A 21,644-nucleotide genomic window follows, 5' to 3' on the forward strand; every position below is an offset into this window, starting at 1 on the left:
GAGCTTAAGGGTTCCCTCCTCTCCTAGGCCTTCTCCAGCATGGCTTTACAGCAGAATCTCTGGAGATTATGACGTCACGGCCCCTAGTTTGCGGACAGGGAATTGAATCACCCATTCAGGGATCACCGACTAGGATTAAGTGTGGGTAGGTAGTAGCAGGTAGCAAGTGAATGATTGGGAGCCATTGGTTACTCTACATGTACTGTATGTCTCTGTGAAAGAGTACTGAAGTAACTGGAGAGGTTGGATGGTGGGGTTTTGCTAGCATCCTACTGAAGATGGAACATCAGTGATGTGAGAAGTTTGGGTTTTGTGGAACTTCTCTCAGCTGGAAAAGTGAGCATACTGAGTGGTAAGTCGGCTGCACTGTATTTATACAGTCAACAGGATTCTATCTATGAAAGTACATATTATTGCATTAGCACTTGGCATTGACAGTGTTCTGGCTTGTATTGCTATAGGCTTGTATTGCTATAGGCTACGATAGTCTTGTATTGCTATAGGCTTGTATTGCTATAGGCTACGATAGTCTTGTATTGCTATAGGCTTGTATTGCTATAGGCTACTATAGGCTTGATGCAACAAGCTTCTGTTTCAATGTCATGTTTTCTTTTGGAAAGACATTAACTAATGTTGTGTTAATCAGATGTTTTTTTTATCCCCTAACCAATTTATCCTCACATGCCAAAGAATACTTCATTAGGAAATCTATTTGATTGAGGGCAATTAGGATTCCATTGATAAAGACTGTAAGAGGTGCAACTAACTTTCATGTCATTTCCAGCCTGTCCAACCTTGGGCAAGACCACCAGACCAGCAAGATGAAGGTGAAATGGACCAAGTTAGGCATGGTGGTCTTTTTGCTGATATCCTTGGTCATGACGGGATGCTTTATTTGGCAGTACAGGATGCCAAAATTAAAAATAGGTAAGAGTCAAAAGAGAATTTCCCATCCCATGTGTGGTTCCATACATCCACTGATTCAAGAGCCATTCTTGAATTGTGAGTGTGTTCTATTAGGGGACCGTTGAGGTGTAGCCATTTCGCCCAAGCAGACAAAAATACTTAGATGTGGGTTTTAACATGGAAACACTTTTGTACATGTGGCTTCCTTATCCTCTTTGGCTTAATTGCTCGTTTGCAGGGGCTGCTGGGGATTACACAAAGCTGCTGGATTACCGGGCCCTTTAATGCAGGCTTTAACACCAGGGGCGGGAGGGAGGAAGAGTATGAAGTGGTACGAAAGTGGGTGTTCCTGTACAGGACACATACTGTAGATCAGGCATGTGCACAGATAGGGGTCTACCTGTGCCCTGAGCACCTGCCCCTTTGTCCTTTCACTCACCAAGTGTACTTTTGGGTGGTTGTATAGTTATTATTTGTATTATAATTATACCACCACCCCCAGCACCCCTGCAGCATAAGATTTGAGGAACACTTGATTTATATCATTATCAATATTTGGTCTGGTTGGTTGACAGCCCATGCGCAGCAGAGCGAAGCAGAAAGGCATAGAGAGGAGCAGCTGCATCTGCGACCCTCTGACCTCCGACCCTTCTTCAGTCAGGGTTTGCACTGTGTCAGGGCAGCAGAGCAGAGCAGCAGCAACACAGGTATACACTCTAGCTACCCACCGTACAGTGCCTTCAGAAAGTATTCATACCCCTTGACTTATTCCACATTTTGTGGTGTTACACACAATACCCCATAATGACAAAGTGGAAATCTTGTTTTTAGAAATGTATCTAATTCACATAACTATTCCCACCCCTGAGTCAATACTTTGTAGAAGTCTCTAAAATATGAAGAGTGGTACTCAGTAATGTGTTGTGTCGGATTTGCCCCTAACATAACGCTTTGTCTTTAGGACAAAAAGTAAAACATTTGCCACAATTTATGCAGTATTTGTGTCTTGTTGCAAACAGGATGCATGTTTTAGAATATTTGTATTCTGTACAGGCTTCCTTCTTTTCAATCTGTCATTTAGGTTAGTATATGGAGTAACTACAATGTTGTTGATCCCCATCCTCAATTTTTTCCTATCACAGCCAGTAAACTCTGTAACTGTTTTAAAATCACCATTGGTCTCATGGTGAAATCCCTGAGCAGTTTCCTTCCTCTCCGGCAACTGAGATAGGAAGGACACGTGTCTTTGTAGTGACTGGGTGTATTGATATACCATCCAAAGCCTAATTAACAACTTCACCATGCTCAAAGGTATATTCAGCATCTGCTTTATTTTTTTTTTTTACACGTCTACCAATTGGTGCCCTTCTTTGTGAGGCATTGAAAAACCTCCCTGGTCTTTGTGGTTGAATCTGTGCTTAAAATTCACTATACTAGTTGCTATCTAGAACCTTAAGGGGTTCTTCGTCTGTCGCCATACGCTCAGGTGGGTGCCCTTTTTTCATTTTGAGCACCTGCCCCGTGAAAGGTCTGTGCACGGCCCTGCTGTACATTGCCTGGTACAGAATGACAGAAACAGAAACTGGCAACAGAATGAGCATTGTCTACCATTTGTAACACAGACAAATCCTCACATCAGATAGTAAATTACACAACTAATATGTGAGATAAGGTGACATAAAACAACCACAATGGTTAAATGTCACCATTTTAACATAATGGGACCATGTTGCCAAAGAGAATTGGATGAACCTCCCTTACTCAAACAGTCTTTTTAAGCAGTCTTTTTCTGTTGCAACTGAAAATGATTGGCGTTAGTAGACGTGAACTGGCTTAACGGCCCAGTTTGGTACCATGTGAAGTGTGATTCACCACCTGCACTTGTTACACCCCCTTTCTTTCTGTCCACAGGCAATGTTGTGAACATTGAGGTGAAGGAGGAAGAGATGTGCCCTCGTTTCCCTGAGCCAGTACTCCTGGAACATCCCATCCCTGCACTCAAGGAAGCATTAGAAAAGGTCAACAATAACATTTAAAATCGTGAGATCATGAATGGAATTTGTTTGATAACAAACGTGAATTAGACAAGCACTAGACTATATATACAGACATGTGTAGCTGCCTATTTGGCATTGACTTTACTTTACTTTGTCAAACATGACAGATTTGCCCTGTGTTGTTTTTGAGGCAGAAAGCACAACAAGCACATTTTTCTTCACAAGATGCCATTTTTTCCCCCCATACAGATAGATGTTGTCCTAAGGTTAAGTATTCATGACACGACACTACCAGCTCTGTCTGCCATCGTTGTCTTCAACGACTCAGTGTTGTGGAACGGAAACTTTGGCAGAAGGAACGGGAGTGATCCCTCCTCGCCTCCACCCAACGAATACACAGTGTACAGGTGAGCTCTGCTCTCCTCTGTTGTTAAAACATTTGTTAGAAGCATGTTAGATGAGATTTTCATGATTTCTGTGACAGATTTGTGTCTATTTCCAGAGACTTGGTCAGGTTGACAATGAGAATATTCAGAGATTTGCCACAAAGGTGAATGGTTGCAGGAGTAATAACACTCAACAACTGTTTCCCCAACAGAATTGCAAGTCTCTCAAAGATCTTCCCGACACTGATGCTGTACAAGCTATGGGAGGAGGGGAAGGTGGCCTCCTTGGATGACCCTTTGGAGAAGTATGCGGCAAACTTCACCATCAAGAACCCGCTGGGGAAGCGGCGGGGTGTAGTGGATGTCAAGGCTGGTTCTAACAGAGACACCCAGCCACGCTCTCCCTCTGTCACCCTGCGCAGGATGGCCGGTCAGCTCTCTGGTGAAGGCACTCTTCCTCTTCATGACTGTACATTAACCTTAGCTTACCTTGGCCATTGCGTGAGTGGAGAGAGAGGCTATACTTAGATCGAGACTTGTCCCTAATGATGGCGGTAATAAGCTCCTGGCCTATTAGCCTTTTGTCCTGACCAGATCCCTCGGACTGTGCTGTAATGTAATGTACTGTACTCTCACGGGATTAAACCTGAGGAAAGCACTACGTGATAAAGGGAGTTCCCTTGTACATTCCTTTGACTCCAGAACGTTTGACATTCTTTTGACTCCAGATTTTGTTTCGTCTTCAGGGTTACCCAGACGGCTTCGGTCAACAAATCTACTCTGGGGTGGAGACACAGACGCTGCTATAGATCTATTACAGGATGATGTCCTGGTGGCAGACCCAGGCACCAAGTAAGATGCACCTCATTCCCCTTCCTGTTAAGAGCTTATTCAGTCAATTTTGGTAAAGGGTGGTGGTGATTTAATGTGACTGTGACATGGGGTTGCAGGTTACCCTAGTGGTTAAGAGCGTTGGGCCAATAACCGAAAGGTTGCTGGTATGAATCCCGAAGCCGACTAGGGGAAAATTCTGTTGACGTGTCCTTGAGCAAGGCACTTAACCCTATTTGCTCCTGTTTCACTCTGGATAAACGTGTCTGCTAAAATGACTTAAATGTAAAAATCACCAATACTTCCTCTCGCTTCCTTAGATGTCACTACAGCAACGTGGCCTTCTCTTTATTGGCTAATGTCTTGGCCGAGAACTTTGCAAAATCCGACTACGAGAGCTGGGTGTCCGACAACATCCTGGAGCAGCTGGGGATGGAGGACACAGGCTTTGATATAACCCCAGCCATTCAGAGCCAGATGGCAGTGGGCGTGTACAGCAGCGGCCAATCGGCACCCCTCTACGACCTGGGCTGGTATCGGCCCGCTGGCCAGATGTACTCCACGGCGGCCGACATGGCCAAACTAGCCATGGTGCTTCTGGGGGCTTACAGCCGGCCCCTCCTCCAACATGACACCCTGAAGACCCTGCTGACCCCTCTGTTTCGCTGCCACCAGGGCTACTTCGCCAACTACACCGGCACGCCCTGGGAGGTCAACGAGCAGCTGGGCTACGAGGTGGTTCGTAAGGACGGAGACCTGGACGGCTACGCCACCACCTTCTCCCTGGTTCCCCGACTGAAGCTGGGCCTGGTGGTGCTGATGGCCGGGGTGAGGCCGCCAATAATGGACGGGGATCTGGTCACTCAGGCCTACAGCCATCTCATCCCAGCCATGGAGAGTGCTTTCAGGAATGCACAGCGCAAGCTCTCGCCGCCACCCGACCCCACGCCCTATGTGGGCCTCTTCACCTACCAGAACATGACCTTCTATGAGATAAAGGCGAGTTTGGGCGGGGTGCTGGTCATGCAGCAGTTTGGGCCCCAGGTGGACACCATGATGCTGGCCAAGTACAGGACTATCAGGCTGGACTTCCTGCAGGAGAGGGTGTTCAGGGTGGTGTTCGAGGGGGAGTACCCCTGCAAGCTGAAGGTCAACAGCATCTCAGTGTCTCTGGAGACCCAGGACAGGCAACTCTTTAACTTCTATTATTTCAATGAGAAGGGCGTGTCGCCTGGATTCGACTCTCCTGGGCTCAACACTTACAAAGTGCTCCGGATAGCTCGACGGCCAATCTTCAACAGTTAAACCCTGAACTGTTTTTATTGCATGGAATCACAGATGGAATTCTGGATTTTAAGTGGATCATTTCAGAGCCTGAACAGTGTGCAGAGTCTTTGGAATTTAAATTTTTCTACCCTTTCAAATGCTTATTTTTTGTATGTGTATGACGTGAATGAGTGAATGAGTAAATTGTTGTTTTTCCTACAGTGAATGTCAGAGGGCCTTGTTATTGTGTTCTGTAAAGTAGTGCAATTGTAAGTCGTTTTATAATCATCTTATCTTCAATGTCAATTGTCTTCCATGAAAATATCATTCTGTCTCTTGCGTGAAGTTAATCTTATTGAATGATGCATCATTAAGGTTACATGAAGGTTAAATTAAATGGGTGCGTTATATATTGTTTGTTATACTGTGGTGACACATTCTTTCTGTTACCTTGTTACTTCAATGAAAGAAGCTGTCGTCACTATGATAGTTATTTGTCTCACAACAAAATATGACTGCGGTGAAAATGCTGTAAGCTAATGTCCACTTTTCTCACTTTTAATTCATTTAAGTGCCTCAAATGACCTTGGGAAAGAAAATCCTGTTGTCTAAATGTTTTGTCTCCACATTTTAGATGGCAAGTGCAGACGCTCCCTGGCCTAAAGGAAAACTCCATCCAAAAACGATATTTGTGGATTTGTTTTGTTAGTCCATTGTTGATATAGTCCCAAAATGTTTTGCTTGTCAGGAAAACAAGTTTCAAGATATGTAACTTTCAAAATACAATAATACTGCATTCATACAATGCAATTATACAAAATTGAGTAGAGTCCATATGCTGTCAACACAAATAAACTAAAAGAATAAAAGAAATGTCCTCTCACTGTCAACAGCGGTTATTTTCAGCAAAATAAAATACAAATATTTGTATGAACATAAGATTCAACAGCTGAGACATAAACTGAACAAGTTCCACAGACATGTGCCTAACAGAAATTGAATAATGTGTCCCTGAACAAAGGAGGGGGGGGGGTTAAAATAAAAAGTAACAGTCGGTATCTGGTGTGGCCACCAGCTGCATTAAGCACTGCAGTGCATCTCCTCCTCATGGACTGCACCAGATTTGCCAGTTCTTGCTGTGAGATGTTACCCAAGGCACCTGCAAGTTCCCGGACATTTCTGGAGGGAATGACCCTCGCCCTCACCCTCCGATCCAACAGGTCCCAGTCGTATTCAATGGGATTGAGATCCAGGCTCTTTGCTGGCCATGGCAGAACACTGACATTCCTGTCTTGCAGGAAATCACGCACAGAACGAGCAGTATGGCTGGTGGCATTGTCATGCTGGAGGGTCATGTCAGGATGAGCCTGCAGGAAGGGTACCACATGAGGGAGGAGGATGTCTTCCTTGTAATGCACAGCATTGAGATTGCCTGCAATGACAACAAGCGCAGTCCAATGATCCTGTGACACACCGCCCCAGACCATGACGGACACTCCACCTCCAAATTGATTCTGCTCCAGAGTACAGGCCTCGGTGTAACGCTCATTCCTTTGACGATAAACGTGAATCCGACCATCACCCCTGGTGAGACAAAACCATAACACGTCAGTGAAGAGCACTTTTTGCCAGTCCTGTCTGGTCCAGCGACGGCGGATTTGTGCCCATAGGCGACGTTGTTGCCGGGGATGTCTGGTGCGACCTGCCTTACAACCGGCCTACAAGCCCTCAGTCCAACCTCTCTCAGCCTATTGTGGACAGTCTGAGCATTGATGGGGGGATTGTGCGTTCCTGGTGTAACTCGGGCAGTTATTGTTGCCATCCTGTACCTGTCCCGCAGGTGTGATGTTCGGATGTACCGATCCTGTGCAGGTGTTGTTACACGTGGTCTGCCACTGCGAAGACGATCAGCTGTCCGTCCTGTCTCCCTGTTGTGCTGTCTTAGGCGTCTCACAGTGCGGGCATTGCAATTTATTGCCCTGGCCACATCTGTAGTCCTCATGCCTCCTTGCAGCATGCCTAAGGCACATTCACGCAGATGTGCAGGGACCCTGGGCATCTTTCTTTTTGAGTCTGTAGAAAGGCCTCTTTAGTGTCCTAAGTTTTCATAACCGTGACCTTAATTGCCTACTGTCTGTAAGCTGTTAGTGTCTTAACGACCGTTCCACAAGTGCATGTTCATTCATTGTTTATGGGTCATTGAACAAGCATGGGAAACAGTGTTTAAACCCTTTACAATGAAGATCTGTGAAGGTATTTGGATTTTTACAAATTATTTTTGAAAGACAGGGTCCTGAAAAAGGGACGTTTCTTTTTTTGCTGAGTTTATGACTGAATCACTGTAAAAATAACAAAACCCTATTGAGTTTGTGGTTTACTAATTGAACCGATTAAAAATGTCATAATAAAGTCAAAGTTTAAAACACAATTTATTGTTTGTAAGAAATTGTGGAATAGTGTCCACCTAAGTCTCAATTTTTGATAGTGACTCTAAACAGGAACAGAAAGTTAAGGCTCTATTCAATTCGTATTGCGTAATTTCAGCATTACAGCGTGATTGAAATTTAAAGGCAATGTTCCCACGTTAGTGAAAACTGCATTCACGGTAAACACTGCATATGTCAGCTCAATGGAAAATGACCTTTCAATGTCTATCACGCAATATGTAATGCTTGAGCGATACAGATTTAACAGAGCCCCCCCCCCCCCATCTTTCTGAAATGGACATTATTTATCAACACAGCGTACAGTAAAGGATGTATCATAGAGACAAGAAAAATATCAGAGGGTTCATTAACCCAATAAAACATATCTGATACCTCTCTTGGCTTCTCTTACTGTTTTCTGACCATTTGAACAGTGTCAGGTTATTTATGCCACCATATAGACCTAATAACCAGCTATTTATTAACTAGAGATAACATGCTGTAATTCTTACCAATCATATCCCTTTTGAGCCCGGATGGAGTGCAGTCAAAAAAATGGCTTTTTAAAATGTTTATATCAAGATAGAAACCCAGAAATGGAACATACTGTATCACAGAGAAACAGAAAAGAGGAAGACTGCTCTCTATTGTCCTGCTCCTCGTGGCTTTTTGCCAGATGTCTAATGCTGTTCTTGTCAAGGTAAGTCTCAATCAGCACTTTGGGAAAAACTGAGCTTTTATGAATATGTACTTGAATGAGATTTGATGCATCCACCCCGATATGTTTATCTAACTTTGTAAATCAGTACGTTTATTTTTTGTTTGTTTTTCTTTCTAACATCACTCTTAGAGAGTGAACTGGACACTATTATACCCATTGTGCCTAGCTGCTGCAATGATCCATTTTTGTGTTCTATTCTCTCGCGAGGAAGGAAATGTCCTATTCTCTCTGGAATCAGTGAGGAAACGTTGCTGGACAGTGAAGGGACGTTTAAGCAAGACCAGCACAGTGGCTGTGTGTGCATACCTTTCTCTCCCTGAAGAATTCATGCCTTTGTGCCAAAGCAAGGACGCCGGGGTATCCTTCGCAAGGTTAGGTGAGTTAAAGCTGCACTCCATAACATTTTCCAGTAGGGGGCACTCGTGAGTAAAACTGCATTCAGAGCCTAGGTGAGGACCGGGTTGGGAAAACATCTAATTAGCAACTGAGCTTCCAAACTGTAATTTTGAAAAGGAAGGAGTAACCCGATGATTGGTTGGGTGAAAAACATTGGCATTTTACCATTTATTTTCAAATATGGATAATAAAGTGTTGAAAGTCCATTGGCTAATTAGTGAATTCTTTCTGTAATATTTTGAAAAACTATAAATACCGTGTGTATGCATGCACACACTTCTAAATGTACAGTATTTGGATGTGTCGGTATGGGTTTGTATAAATACTTAAGGGAAGATTATCTGTGGTAATTACAGTGGTTGTGAACAGCAGGTGTGGCTGACCATCCTCATGCCTGTGAGATCTGCACATTTACTACATGTACTGGCTGTTAAAAGGGACACCTGCCAACCTTTCTAAAAGACGACATCCCATTTCATTTTTTTTGGTCAGTTTCAAGCAAAATATGTTTGGAGTAAGATTAACATTTGTCAATTGCTGTAGTTGCTGGTTTCTCACCATGTCAGATTCTAATCAGCTTTATACTCATACTGTTAGTGGTCATGGCATCTCAGTCTATGCACTAGAGAAGCAGATATGAAAGACATTTTTGTATCAGCCAGTTGAATAGTTCTACTTAATTATTCTTTCATTTCCCCTGTTATTGACTGATTATGTGTATAGGAGACTCCACTCAAAATGTATTTCAATTAAATGAATTCACTAAGTAAAATATTCATAATAAATGATGGTACGGTCTTATCACTGCAGAAAAGTGTACACAGATACCATTTAAAGGTTTTATTTTTGGAGTACAAAATGTGGTATACAAGAACTAGTTCCATAAATACAAATACTCTTCAAGTTTAGAACTTGAAGAATGAAAAGTGAGTTTCTAATCCTAAACATCAGATACAAACATGATGCCGATGACACTTTGGTTTGAGGGTTACAGCAGGTTTCAAAGTCTATATAAAAAAAAGGCCTGCAGGACATGATGCAGTGATGACCAAAAAAAACATTGAGTGATTATCTATTAAAATCTGCATTTCATTGTGTAAACGATCCCTTCAATATGATACCGAGCACAAAATGGAATTGGGAATGCTGCTTTTCCCAAAAATGTATTAATTTAGATCATCACTAAAATCTATTCAAATGTCACAGGTTTTTCAACCAAAATAGGTGGGGGAACCTGAACGTCCCTCCGTGTTCCTGTCCAATTAAAACCCTAGTAGTACATCACACAAAATAATACAAACTTGGAATGACAGTTGATTTTTCTTAGTTTCGCACTAGAGTTTGTAAGAGTAATCGTTTGCCATTTCCCCAGACTTCTGGAGGCCAGGGACCCTACCTGGTGGCTAGTTTGACAGACAACTACATATGGTTAAGGCTTGTCCCTTTGAAAATGTCATTGACACAGGACAATAAATTAAGAAAGCAAACTAAATTATTCAAATTTAGAATCCTTAAAAACACCCGTTTTCTAAAAACACAAGAAGCAAGAAATAAAAAGGATGCAATGATTTTAGGCTATTTTGTTGAATTTATACTTCAGAAAGTATCACAACCCACCTATTCAAGGCGTGAACTGTAACATTGTGTACTGTCCTGTGCAGTGGATAATGTTTATAACCTAAACTCAAAATACAGTCCTAGGCAGGTTAACCACTTTCCCGCCAAGACCAAAATACCCAAAACGCCAACTTCCAGTCAAGAATCAAATATACACCGAGTGTACAAAACATTAAGAACACTTTCCTAATATCGAGTTGCACCCCACTCCTTTTGCCCTCAGAACAGCCTCAATTTGTCGGGGCATAGCTTTCACCTGGATTCACCAGTCTATGTCATGGAAAGAGCAGGTGTTGTGTTTTGTAAACTCAGTGTATACTATCAAAAGTAATCCAGACGCAACTACCTCACAATAAAAAATGTAAAAAGACTTACAGAAAGCTCCGCAACTTGTGACTGTTAAGTATATAAACTCAGCAAAAAAAACAAACGGCCCATTTCAAGACTCTGTTTTTCAAAGATTATTTGGATTTTTACGAATTACTTCACAGATCTTCATTGTAAAGGGTTTAAACACTGTTTCCCATGCATGTTCAATGACCCAAACAATTAATGAACAAGCACCTGTAGAACGGTCGTTAAGACACTAACAGCTTACAGACGGTAGGCAATTAAGGTCACAGTTATGAAAACTTAGGACACGAGGCCTTTCTACGGTCTCAAAAACACCAAAAGAAAGATGCCCAGGGTCCCTGATCATCTGCGTAAAAGTGCCATAGGCATGCTGCAAGGAGGGATGAGGACTGCAGATGTGGCCAGGGCAATGAATTGCAATGTCCGTACTGTGAGATGCCTAAGACAGCACTACAGGGAGACAGAACGGACAGCTGATCGTCTTTGCAGTGGCAGACCACGTGTAACAACACCTGCATAGGATCGGTACATCCAAACATCACACCTGCGGGACAGGTACAGGATGGCAACAACTGCCCGAGTTACACCAGGAACGCACAATCCCTCCATCAATGCTCAGACTGTCCACAATAGGCTGAGAGAGGTTGGACTGAGGGCTTGTAGGACTGTTGTAAGGCAGGTCCCACCAGACATCACCGGCAACAACGTCGCCTATGGGCACAAACCCATGTCGCTGGACCAGACAGGACTGGCAAAAAGTGCTCTTCACTAATGAGTCGCGGTTTTGTCTCACCAGGGGTGATGGTCGGATTCGCATTTATTGTCAAAGGAATGAGCGTTACACCGAGGCCTGTACTCTGGAGTGGGATCTATTTGGAGGTGGACGGTCACAGCATCATCGGACTGAGCTTGTTGTCATTGCAGGCAATCTCAATGCTGTGCGTTAAAGGGAAGACATCCTCCTCCCTCATGTGGTACCCTTCCTGCAGGCTCATCCTGACATGACCCTCCAGCATGACAATGCCACCAGCCATACTGCTCATTCTGTGCGTGATTTCCTGCAAGACAGGAATGTCAGTGTTCTGCCATGGCCAGCGAAGAGCCCGGATCTCAATCCCATTGAGTACGTCTGGGACCTGTTGGATTGGAGGGTGAGGGCCATTCCCCCCAGAAATGTCCAGGAACTTGCAGGTGCCTTGGTGGAAGAGTGGGGTAACATCTCACAGCAAGAACTTGCAAATCTGGTACAGTCCATGAGGAGGAGATGCACTGCAATACTTAATGCAGCTGGTGGCCACACCAGATACTGACTGTTACGTTTGACCCCCCCCCCCCTTTGTTCAGGGACACGTTATTACATTTTTGTTAGTCACATGTCTGTGGAACTTGTTCAGTTTGTATCAGTTGTACATATTTGTATGAACATAAGATTCAACATGTTAAGTTTGTTGAAAATAAAAGCAGTTGACAGTGAGAATACGTTTTTTTTATGCTGAGTTCATATATTTTTAAACCTCCCACTTCAGGTTGGATGTGCATTTCCTTTTAATTTAGCAAATATATGCCTCATATTTTAACTCTGCATTGTAGGGAATGGGCTCGTAAGTAAGCATTTCACTGTAAAGTCTACACCTGTTGTATTTGGTGCATGTGACATGTGTAGTTCATACATGCATAATCTATGAGCAGAATTACTTTACCTCAATTAGCCACAAAATCCTAGTTTGAAAGAGGCTGTTAACTGGAAGCTGTGCGGTGCCATTTTCCCTACATTTTTCCCCATGTGGGCCAGCGCCCTAACAATTCGAGTTCCAACCAATGTGCTTCAGCCCCTCACTATTTGAGTGACAGCTAGCAAGACACACACAGCAGAGCGAGAGAGCAATGCACATATCGGCACATATGTTACGTAGTACGCAATTTTCAGTGACCACTTTTGGCTCGTGAGCGCTACTTTCAGAATTACTGGCTAAAAGTATACAGATGTACCAGAGAATCTCTAACTACTAGTAACGGCATTTATGAACTTAAGTACCACCTTGTCCATTTGAGTCTAGCTGGATAAGTTCCTTGTGCACAGTACAACATCCACAGTACAACTCATTCAGTAGCTAACGGTTCCTGCATTGCATAGGAGAGTCCAAAGAGGCAAAGCTCTAAACTCAGATAGCGTTGTCAATATGCTATGGACCATCAGCTTCTATGAAACAGAGACACCCTTCGTCCATCCTCCACCCCCGTGGGACCAACCTGCCACAGCGGTAGGCCTGAGCATGGTCAGAGTGCCATATAAATACGGTGTTCTGGACACTTTCCGGCAGTGTGGAGTGGCTCCAGAGAGGAGGGGTTACGAGTCTCTCAGCATACTGATCTCGGCAAAGAGCTTGAGCGCAGGCCCCAGTTTGATGTTCATGGTGCCCATGAGGTGGTCCTCTTTCAGCAGCAGCAAGGACTGGCCGTCGATCTCCTGCGAGCGGAACTCCTCGGCTATCGCCAGGCAACCTGGGAACATAAACAAACAGCCTGATGAGTTAGCTTTATAAGAAATATATATATTAAAAGAATAACATTACACATAACCACCAGGTTCCAGGCAAGTCTTTTCTAAAAATCACTCCTGCTTGATTTATGACAGGGGTCAGGTCAGCAATTTTGTTCATGGAACCGATATTTATGTTTTAGTGTTGAAACAAACTTTGATTTAATTTGTATTTCAACTAATCAAAAGACTACGTTTGTTGACTGAAGTAGGTGTGTTACTACTGGGCTAAAACAAAAGCAGGCACACCCTGCATTTCTCCAAAAGCAAGGTTGGTGACCACTGTTGTATTGGGCTGCTACTCTGCCATTTAGAAACTGTTGGAGTAAATGGAAAATGTCGCAGTGCCCACCTGGCAGGGAGCAGATGAACTCGTAGACCTCCTCCACGTTCCACTTGGCCGGGTCTCTGGGCTGGAAGTGCTGGGAGAGGAGGGGCAGCTCTTGTCCACAGCCCTCCATGTGCTCTGCCCCTCTGCCCGCCTGGGACCTGGGAGCACTAGAGCTGGCAGCAGACAGTGGGGGTGAAGGGGGACCCTCGTAGCTGGACATGTCTAAACACTGGCTGAACTCCCTGTGACCAGGGTGAGAGGGGTGGCTGGACGTCACCGATCCACCCCCAGGTTGTTGCCCAGTAATGGGAGTCTGGAAACACAAAGGAAAGATTTAGCTTTGAAGTGATATGGGATTATTGCCATTCTAGCCAGAAAGAGGGTCTCAATGGAAATATGTTTATAATGTCATATAGTGCTTTTATTCGTGATATTTTGTGAACAGTGCCATTTCACCTGTTTTTTGGTCTCGGAGCCGGAGGTCTGGTGGTTCCCATTGGATGTTCTCTGCTTCTTCAGTTTCTCCATCGTGGTTTGTCGATTTGGAAAGAGGCCCATTCGCTTTGTACAACCCACATTGTACCTGCACAAACATTTTATGGGGGGGGGGGGGGGCAATGTATCAACAAGTAGCTTGGGTAACTAAGTGTTTCAAAGGCTGAACAAGGCTTTTTTTTTTAATTGTCAATTAATTTAAAAAAAAATCTGACTAACAAATTAAAAGCTCAAGTAACAAATAAGCCAATTAATGTATTTGTTATTCCTGCAGTGGTGTACTACTGCTGTAATTACTGCAGCAACAACTGCTGGCGAAAATGTCATTCAGGATGCCTGTGGTATATTCATTAGACCACACCTTTGCTAAATGTTTTTCCAATGGCAAATAGAAGTTCAGATAGTCTCTCCCTGTTGCAGTTCGTTTCCTTCCGTTTGGTGCCTAATGAGTACAACCCAGATCTCAGTCCCAGCATCTTGTCTACCCAAGCCTTACCGTTTGGCACACACTGTGGAGCAGAACCTCTTGGATCTCTTGAAGTTGTAGGCAAAGTCCACTCTGCCACACAGCTCACACGTCAGGGTGGGCTCCTCTTGCTGCTTCAGCTCTGCACAGCAACATGGGAACCAGGGGTAAAAAAACAGTGGGTATGAACACTGAATGCCGGTTGGCATGACAGACACTGAGTGTGGCATGGCTTCATGTCTACGGAGGCAAGTGGTTGGCTGACTTTCCGATGTTCAGAGAGTTGACATGAGACTGATAAAACCCTAAAGACAGTCCTACAGTACGGATCAAGAAGAGCAAATCCAAGTGCCAATAATGTACAAACATTTGTGCTGAGATTCAAGCAGAAGTGGGACGTGAAGCCAGGTAGCCAATGCCACAATGAGAAGCTTATTGTTCTGGGTTAATAGGCCTTTTCTCATTTGGGCAAAAGTCCATCCTACAGCCTCTCTCCTCTGCGACCTGGATACTGATAAGTGGTCAGGGAGTGTGTCAATTCGTTAGTAGGCAAATGAAAGACGGTCCTCCACTCCTCGATAGCCTCCTTTTGGCGAGGGAGCACGTGTATCCTACAGCAGAATAGTTTTGATATCTACCACACCCCCTTTGAATCAGCTGTTGTGCATGCTTTTCTCCTCCAACAATACACATTTAAAAACAATGTTACTTGTCCTTTTACCTATAAAATGTCTTGCATAACTAACCTAAATTTGTTTTTATCCCTTTACACATTTATTTAGGGATTTCCCCCCCTGTAAACGTAATTTGCAAGTGGAGGAGCTTCTCATTTCGTATAAGCGCATCTTCATCCACGTTCACTCTCCTCGGTTACCTTTGACCTTTTTGTAAAGGGGGCAAGAGAAGACGGAGGAGAGAGGACGCAGGAGTTGAGCAAATCTAATTGAGAAAAGGCCATAGGAGTGGGCCAAGCAAGATGTCTTCTGGCTGGTCCTTTACCTTGCTGTGATAGGTCCTCCATCTCAGAGTCAGTGGTGCTGTTGGAGGAGGTCGTCGTCTTCTCGGAGTCAGAGTGCGTCTGCTGTTTGTGTTTCTTCAGGTTCTCGATCAGCAGCGACAACGGGCGTTCCACCTGAAAGGACAGAGACAATTCACGTCACACATGCTGCTTACACCGGTGGTAAAATGCTGTACACTACACAATGATATGAATGGTTTAGTCTCATTTAGTCCACTAGAGGGAAGTGCACTACTGGTCATGTACATGGATAACTATGTGTCCTCATGGTTCAGTTGACTCCAAAACAGGCGTGCAGGGGCAGATAACGCTGGTCAGTTATTTGCCCAGTGGGCCTGTCTAACTTCTGTTTTCTTTTGCGCAAAATTATCCTTATTCGGCTAATAATGGGGGCCTAAAAAAAAAGAAGAAATGGGCCAGTGTGGGGACTAAGAGGAAGAGTGTGTTAGAAATGCCATGGCCGATTTCTGTTCCCAGTCCGCCTGTGTGTGTGTGTGTGTCTCTCTGCTTCTGAAGAGCCATGTGCCCAGTGGGTGGAAAGCTTCTTCAGAATCCTACTCACAGGGAAAGGCTCTGCTCCCTCCTGGATCACAAATCCCTCAATAAAGTGAGTGAGGATCTGGGGTTTCACTATGGCTTGAGGCAGTTTGCTCTCGCCATTCTGTGGGGTACTGCCTGTCACCATGGGCGCATTGTTCCCATTCCCTGAGGTCATGACTGGAAGTGAGCCTGCACCTGGTTGCGCATTCAGCCACTCAGCGTCTCCCTTACCTGCTGGCATAATGGCATATTTGTGAGTAAATAAAAAGGAAATATTTGTGTAAAATGTTAACTGGCGTGCAGGAGTCAGTGCTGAGGTAATAATAATAATAATAATAATGAGAGAATGACCAATCATGTAACAATGATGAATATGGACATGTTTTACGCAGTGAAGAATTAATGATTCTAGAAGAAAATCTGGAACACTTTCGAAATTGTTTTGTTTCTTTTCCTCCCCGCATCATTCTACATCTACAAAAAAACTACTTTCGTCAACAAAACAATTAAGAATAGTAAGTGTATTTAATACAAAGAATATGTACTGTATCAACTAATCATTAATGATCATTGCGCAAGGTGCTTATTGTCCCACATGCGTATTGTTCCTAATAAATTACGGTATAAAAGTGCAAAGGTTTCGTCGACATCATTAAAACTACATTTGCCCTCTTTTGAAAATTAGCTTAAATTGAGAAACGCACCACAATAAATGACAAATATAGACGCTCTGATTCTAACGCCCCGACAACGGTCAACACGGGAGCGAAAGCACACCCAAAGACAGTACTCCGTGGCACACCCCTTTGTTCCACTGCTCCGAGCAACCCTTCCTTTCATATCCCGTCCGCCAAGGCAACATGGAGCAAACAAATCATGTTCTCAAACAATTCACAAATATACGTGGAAATACGCACCCGTTACATTAGTAGAAACTACACAAGCAATGCAATCACATCGACACTTTTTCGTATGCTTTCTTCAGTTTGTTCGGCACTATTTTCCCTGCAAAAGTACACAAGCAAGTAGCCTTTGTATGCCTGAACTGAACAGAAAATAAAGCGCCCCCACCATTGGACCACGCAACTTGGAATGTGATCCAATGGTGACGAGTAGCTCAAAATCACTCCCTCTCTGATTGGTTGGACTGGCTGACTATTTTCTACTCCCACTGCTTTCCAGTACAATCTACCACATTGGTGGTTTGATTAAAATGAACCGCGGATCACTGGTATATGGCCCGTGACATGAACAAGCAAAAGTGGGAGGAGCGCCCTTATCTATTCGAACAGTAACAGTAGTTGTCCATATAATAAAAGTTTTAATTTGTTTAACTTATTTAACAACCTTTCATTGGGATGGCAGATAGTTGTTATCAAAATATGAATTTGAAATTTGAAAACACAAATGTCACTTTTGTTTTGAGCCGACTTGGCCGCTGGCCAGATGAGGGACCCTGGCTCACTGCCGGGAGGCAGCTCTGTTCCAAAGAGAATGCAATAAACTTTCACCCATTGCAAACTCTTCCCACCTGGGAAACCCGGTCCAGATAATCGAATCCCCTCAATATTTGAGAACTATATTGGCAAAACAGAATTGAAAGCCTGTATGTAACAATAGCATATTTTCATAGATTTAGTGACAAATGTTTGGAATGGGGAAAATTGAGAGATGGATTTTCTCAACTTTTGAGCTATGGGCCTAAAGGTATAGGACCTCCAACTCTTCCATGACTTGTCATTATGTCGAAATATACCACGAATAGTAAAGACTGTGTTAAATTACATGTCATGACATATACATAATACGTGTGTCAGAAAAACGTGCTATTTAATTCAGCTGTCTGTCACAAGATGTCCACAAGCAGACATGCTGGCCTTAGGCTTGAGGGTGGACCAAGGTTTTAGGCATCACTGGACATGCTAGATCAAGGTTGTAATTATGACCACCTAACAGTTACACTTAGAGTAGGATTGTGCCATGATCACATGGTGTACTGCTGTGATTCAGAGTAGCCAAGTAGCAGTGGTGGCCACTTCAGTATCTGCAGAGTAATAGCATCCTGGCCTCTTGAAAGTATATTATTCATGTTTGAATGTCTGAGTGGATGTGTCTCACTCAGATACACCTGTCAGACATGACGAGCCTTTAGGAAATTAAGCACTCCCACAATTGGCCAGCGCAACTTGGAATGTGATTCAATGGCGACGAGTAGCTCAAAAGAAGTCCCTCTCTGATTGGTTGGACTTTATTTTCCCCTCACTGCTTTCCGGTGCACCCGTATATGGCCCGTGACGTGAACAGGCAAAAGTGGAAGGAGCGCCCTTCTCAAATCGAACAATTAGAGTAATTGTCCATGTAATATATGTTCGAATTTTCAAACAATGTTTCATTGGGATGGAAGATTTAAAAAAAAATCTAAATATCACTTTTGCATTTGAAAACACAAATGTCACTTTTGTTTCGAGCCGACTTGTATACAAATTCCTTTCACCTGCTGCAAACTCTTCCCACCGGGATAACTTGGTCCCGATAATCGAATTCCCTCAATATTTGAGAAATATATTGGTAAGACGGAAGCGGAAGCCTGAAAACTTTCCCATGGTGGGAGTGACAAAGCCTGGCCCTTTCCCGTAATTATGGCTAAAGCTGTCACGTTCCCCCAAGTGGCAAGGTAGGACAATGGACTCTGGGCCATGACAGATTTAGTATTCTGCTTAAGGGGAGCGCTAGAGTGGGGATGGCCATTGTGCCTGAGCTGCCCAAGCATACAGATGGATGTGAGTGAGTGAGTGAGTGAGTGAGTGAGTGAGTGAGTGAGTGAGTGAGTGAGTGAGTGAGTGAGTGGGTTGTTGGTGGGTCATGGGTTGGTGAGTGAGTGAGTGAGTCATTGAATAAGAGAGTGAGTGAGTCAGTGAGTGAGTGAGTGAATGGATGGGTGGGATGTCACATTACTGTAACAAATTGAACAGCCAGTCAGGGCTTCTGGTTATCCATAAGTCCAATGACTTAGGAGATGCAACCTGTGACATATAAAATATAATATCTACCTCCAGTGGGTGTGGTGGGGTTGCTGGGATCCGATGGGCATTGCTCAATAGTGATGACCTCAAGAATAGGAGGGGCTGTTGGCTGCTGTATGAGGGGAGTGGAGCTGTTCTCCGTGACTACCTCAGACGTGGGCAGCTCCTTGCCAGCACTATCCTGAACCAGCTGAGAGGCTGGTGTAAGAGCAGTTGGCTGGATCTGGAGGTCGACTGCAGCCATCTGCACTAACTTGGTGTTGGGCAGCGGAGCAGTCTGGGTCTGGGTGACCACAGGGGATGGCCTGTTGTGGGTAAGAATCTGGGGACTGACGGTGGAGTGAAAGATGGTGGCCTGCTGGCTAGGAACATTCGCAGAGACAAATGGTTTGGGCAGTACAGGGACAGGGCCCTCCTTGGGCGGGGGCTGGATAGCCAGGGACTGTAGCATCTGGGCCTGAGAGTGACTGTGGATGGAGGCTGTGTGTAGCACTGGGGCCTGGCCCCTCAGAGAAAGCTGCTGGGTCTGGTGTCGCTGCTGCTGGAACACAAACTGCTGCTGTTTTTGCTGCTGCAGAAACTGGTGCGTCTGGATTTGTGCGTACGCTGTAAAAAAACAAACACATAAATCAACATTAGTCTTTAAACTAAGAAATATCAGGTTTCTTTCACAAAACAAACAATAAAATGTAGCTACCCTCGTACGTAATTCTTAGTTGTGTCCATTTCAAGTTAGGATTTGGCCCTAAATGAGTAAGCCTCAGACATATCTTACATTGGTTACCACAGCAATAACTTCCCAAACAAACAAACACCCCAGGGCATGTTCATCTTTGGCTTCAGTCAGTCAAGCCTGGATTAATCCTCACTCTCATAAAACGTGTTTATACGCAGAACAATAGGTTCCCTGAGGCCAAACACATGACCATGGTCTGTGGAACTAGAGAAGATAAACATCTGGGGAAAATAGCCATTGATGTAGTCGTAGGCGTACGAGTAACAGGACACTTAAAGACAGGTTCCCGTTTTCAAAAACATTGCCGCCTTCCACATCAGAGTCTTGCAAGCGCTGCAGTTTGTAAAGGTCTGTGGTTACTACGGACGTTCACTTATAGGAGAGCGAAACCCAAATCAAAACACCATCGAAGCCATGTTATGGCTAGTGACTTTGAATGTCTTTGAGTATCATGAAAAGTGCTATACAAATAAATATTGTATTAGTGAAATTAGGATTTCATGTGTAGTCTCTTAAAGGTCCAATGCAGGCGTTTTTATCTCAATATCAAATCATTTCTGGGTAACATTTAAGTACCTAACTGTGATAGTTTTCAATACAAATTGTCAGAAATAAACAAAAATAGCTTCTTATCAAACAACAATTTCTCAAGCAAGAATTTAGCTAGGACTGTCAGAGTGGTCTGAATGGGGAGGGAAAAACTGAAAATGTGCTGTTATTGGCAGAGAGGTTTGGAACTCTGTTTCTTAGTGGTCTACTAACTAATTTACCACATGGTGATGCCACCACGGAAGGCCAGAACTCCCACCAAAACAGCTCTTACACTAAAAGGGCATTAGTCATTTTCACAATTTCACAGTATTATTGCAACATCATAGCGTGGAAATAGAAAACACTGGCAATCACGTTTTGACTGCACTGGGCCTTTAACAGAAAACCATGGTAAACTAAAACGAACCTGTAAATAAATAGTCCTGAGTTTCTTTAATGGATTTGTCCCCTAAATCATGTACTGTATGCCAACCATCACTGTAAAGCTAATACCTTTGACATCCCCTTCAGTCCGTTTGTATCGCGCCACCACAGAGTCTGTCTTCAGGTGAATGTATCCAGTCAACTGTGTCTCATTCTACACACATGACACGCTCAACTCAATGGGACCTATCGGTGAAACAGCTGTTGTCCTTCATGCATGAAGCCCAATCACTTTTGATTGAATGTGTGCAGTAGATGCCTCTACTGCATGTGAAGAGCAGCAATTTCTGGAGGGGCAGCACGTCTCATGATCATTAGCCTTCTTGGTTTCCTCTGCTGTGGTCCACTCATAGAATGCCTGCCTCACCATTTATAAGTACCTCAGTCAGGCCCCAAACTGGTGGAAACAAAGGCCTTTTTGACAACTCACTCTGCTGTGGTTTGGGGATTATTCTGTGGAAACTCTTCTACAGCCACTAGTTATGTGACAACTCCTTTAAAGCGGTGTGCCAGCCTTCCCTCCAATATTCACACACCACTTACATGTGTTACACTGCCAAGTCGAAAAGCTTCAAACTGGCTAGCTGCGGGGAGACTGCTTTGTGTCCAATTCAATATTGC

At 44.0% G+C, this 21,644-nt stretch overlaps 2 protein-coding genes across 8 annotated transcripts in view; one reads left to right on the top strand and one right to left on the bottom strand.

Annotated features, from left to right (window-relative positions):
* The first annotated feature begins 708 nt into the window (after positions 1–708).
* On the top strand, positions 709–6,269 carry LOC109907871 (putative beta-lactamase-like 1). The gene is made up of 6 exons (XM_020506130.2): positions 709–927; positions 2,818–2,924; positions 3,153–3,310; positions 3,502–3,731; positions 4,036–4,141; positions 4,441–6,269. Exons 1-6 carry the CDS (start codon positions 822–824, stop codon positions 5,423–5,425), a joined length of 1,692 nt encoding a protein of 563 aa, XP_020361719.2. The 5' UTR covers positions 709–821; the 3' UTR covers positions 5,426–6,269.
* Positions 6,270–9,754: 3,485 nt separating this feature from the next.
* LOC109907868 (polyhomeotic-like protein 2) overlaps positions 9,755–21,644 on the bottom strand; it is a 54,795-nt gene continuing 42,905 nt past the window's right edge. For 2 of the 7 annotated variants that reach the window (XM_020506125.2, XM_020506124.2), the window contains exons 8-14: positions 19,340–19,918; positions 16,312–16,523; positions 15,731–15,863; positions 14,762–14,873; positions 14,227–14,353; positions 13,792–14,083; positions 10,944–13,402 (exon numbers count right to left, since the gene is read on the bottom strand). In XM_020506125.2, the coding sequence (XP_020361714.1) occupies positions 13,248–13,402; positions 13,792–14,083; positions 14,227–14,353; positions 14,762–14,873; positions 15,731–15,863; positions 16,312–16,523; positions 19,340–19,918 (1,610 nt within the window). In that variant the 3' untranslated portion in view covers positions 10,944–13,247. Of the gene's footprint in view, positions 13,403–13,791; positions 14,084–14,226; positions 14,354–14,761; positions 14,874–15,730; positions 15,864–16,311; positions 16,524–16,993; positions 17,175–17,206; positions 17,497–19,339; positions 19,919–21,644 lie in introns of those variants that run through there. The other 5 variants (XM_020506122.2, XM_020506123.2, XM_020506127.2 and 2 more) reach the window with 5 other exon arrangements.

This window comes from Oncorhynchus kisutch, linkage group LG17 (assembly GCF_002021735.2).
Source record: "Oncorhynchus kisutch isolate 150728-3 linkage group LG17, Okis_V2, whole genome shotgun sequence".
Classification (NCBI taxonomy): Eukaryota; Metazoa; Chordata; class Actinopteri; order Salmoniformes; family Salmonidae; genus Oncorhynchus; species Oncorhynchus kisutch.

Excerpts from the sequence above, each read along its gene's own strand:
- LOC109907871 (XM_020506130.2), top strand. The coding sequence starts at position 822 with ATGAAGGTGAAATGGACCAAGTTAGGCATGGTGGTCTTTTTGCTGATA. Across the intron at positions 2,925-3,152 it reads TCAAGGAAGCATTAGAAAAG|ATAGATGTTGTCCTAAGGTT; the intron begins GTCAACAATAAC and ends CCCCCCATACAG. Across the intron at positions 4,142-4,440 it reads GTGGCAGACCCAGGCACCAA|ATGTCACTACAGCAACGTGG; the intron begins GTAAGATGCACC and ends TCGCTTCCTTAG.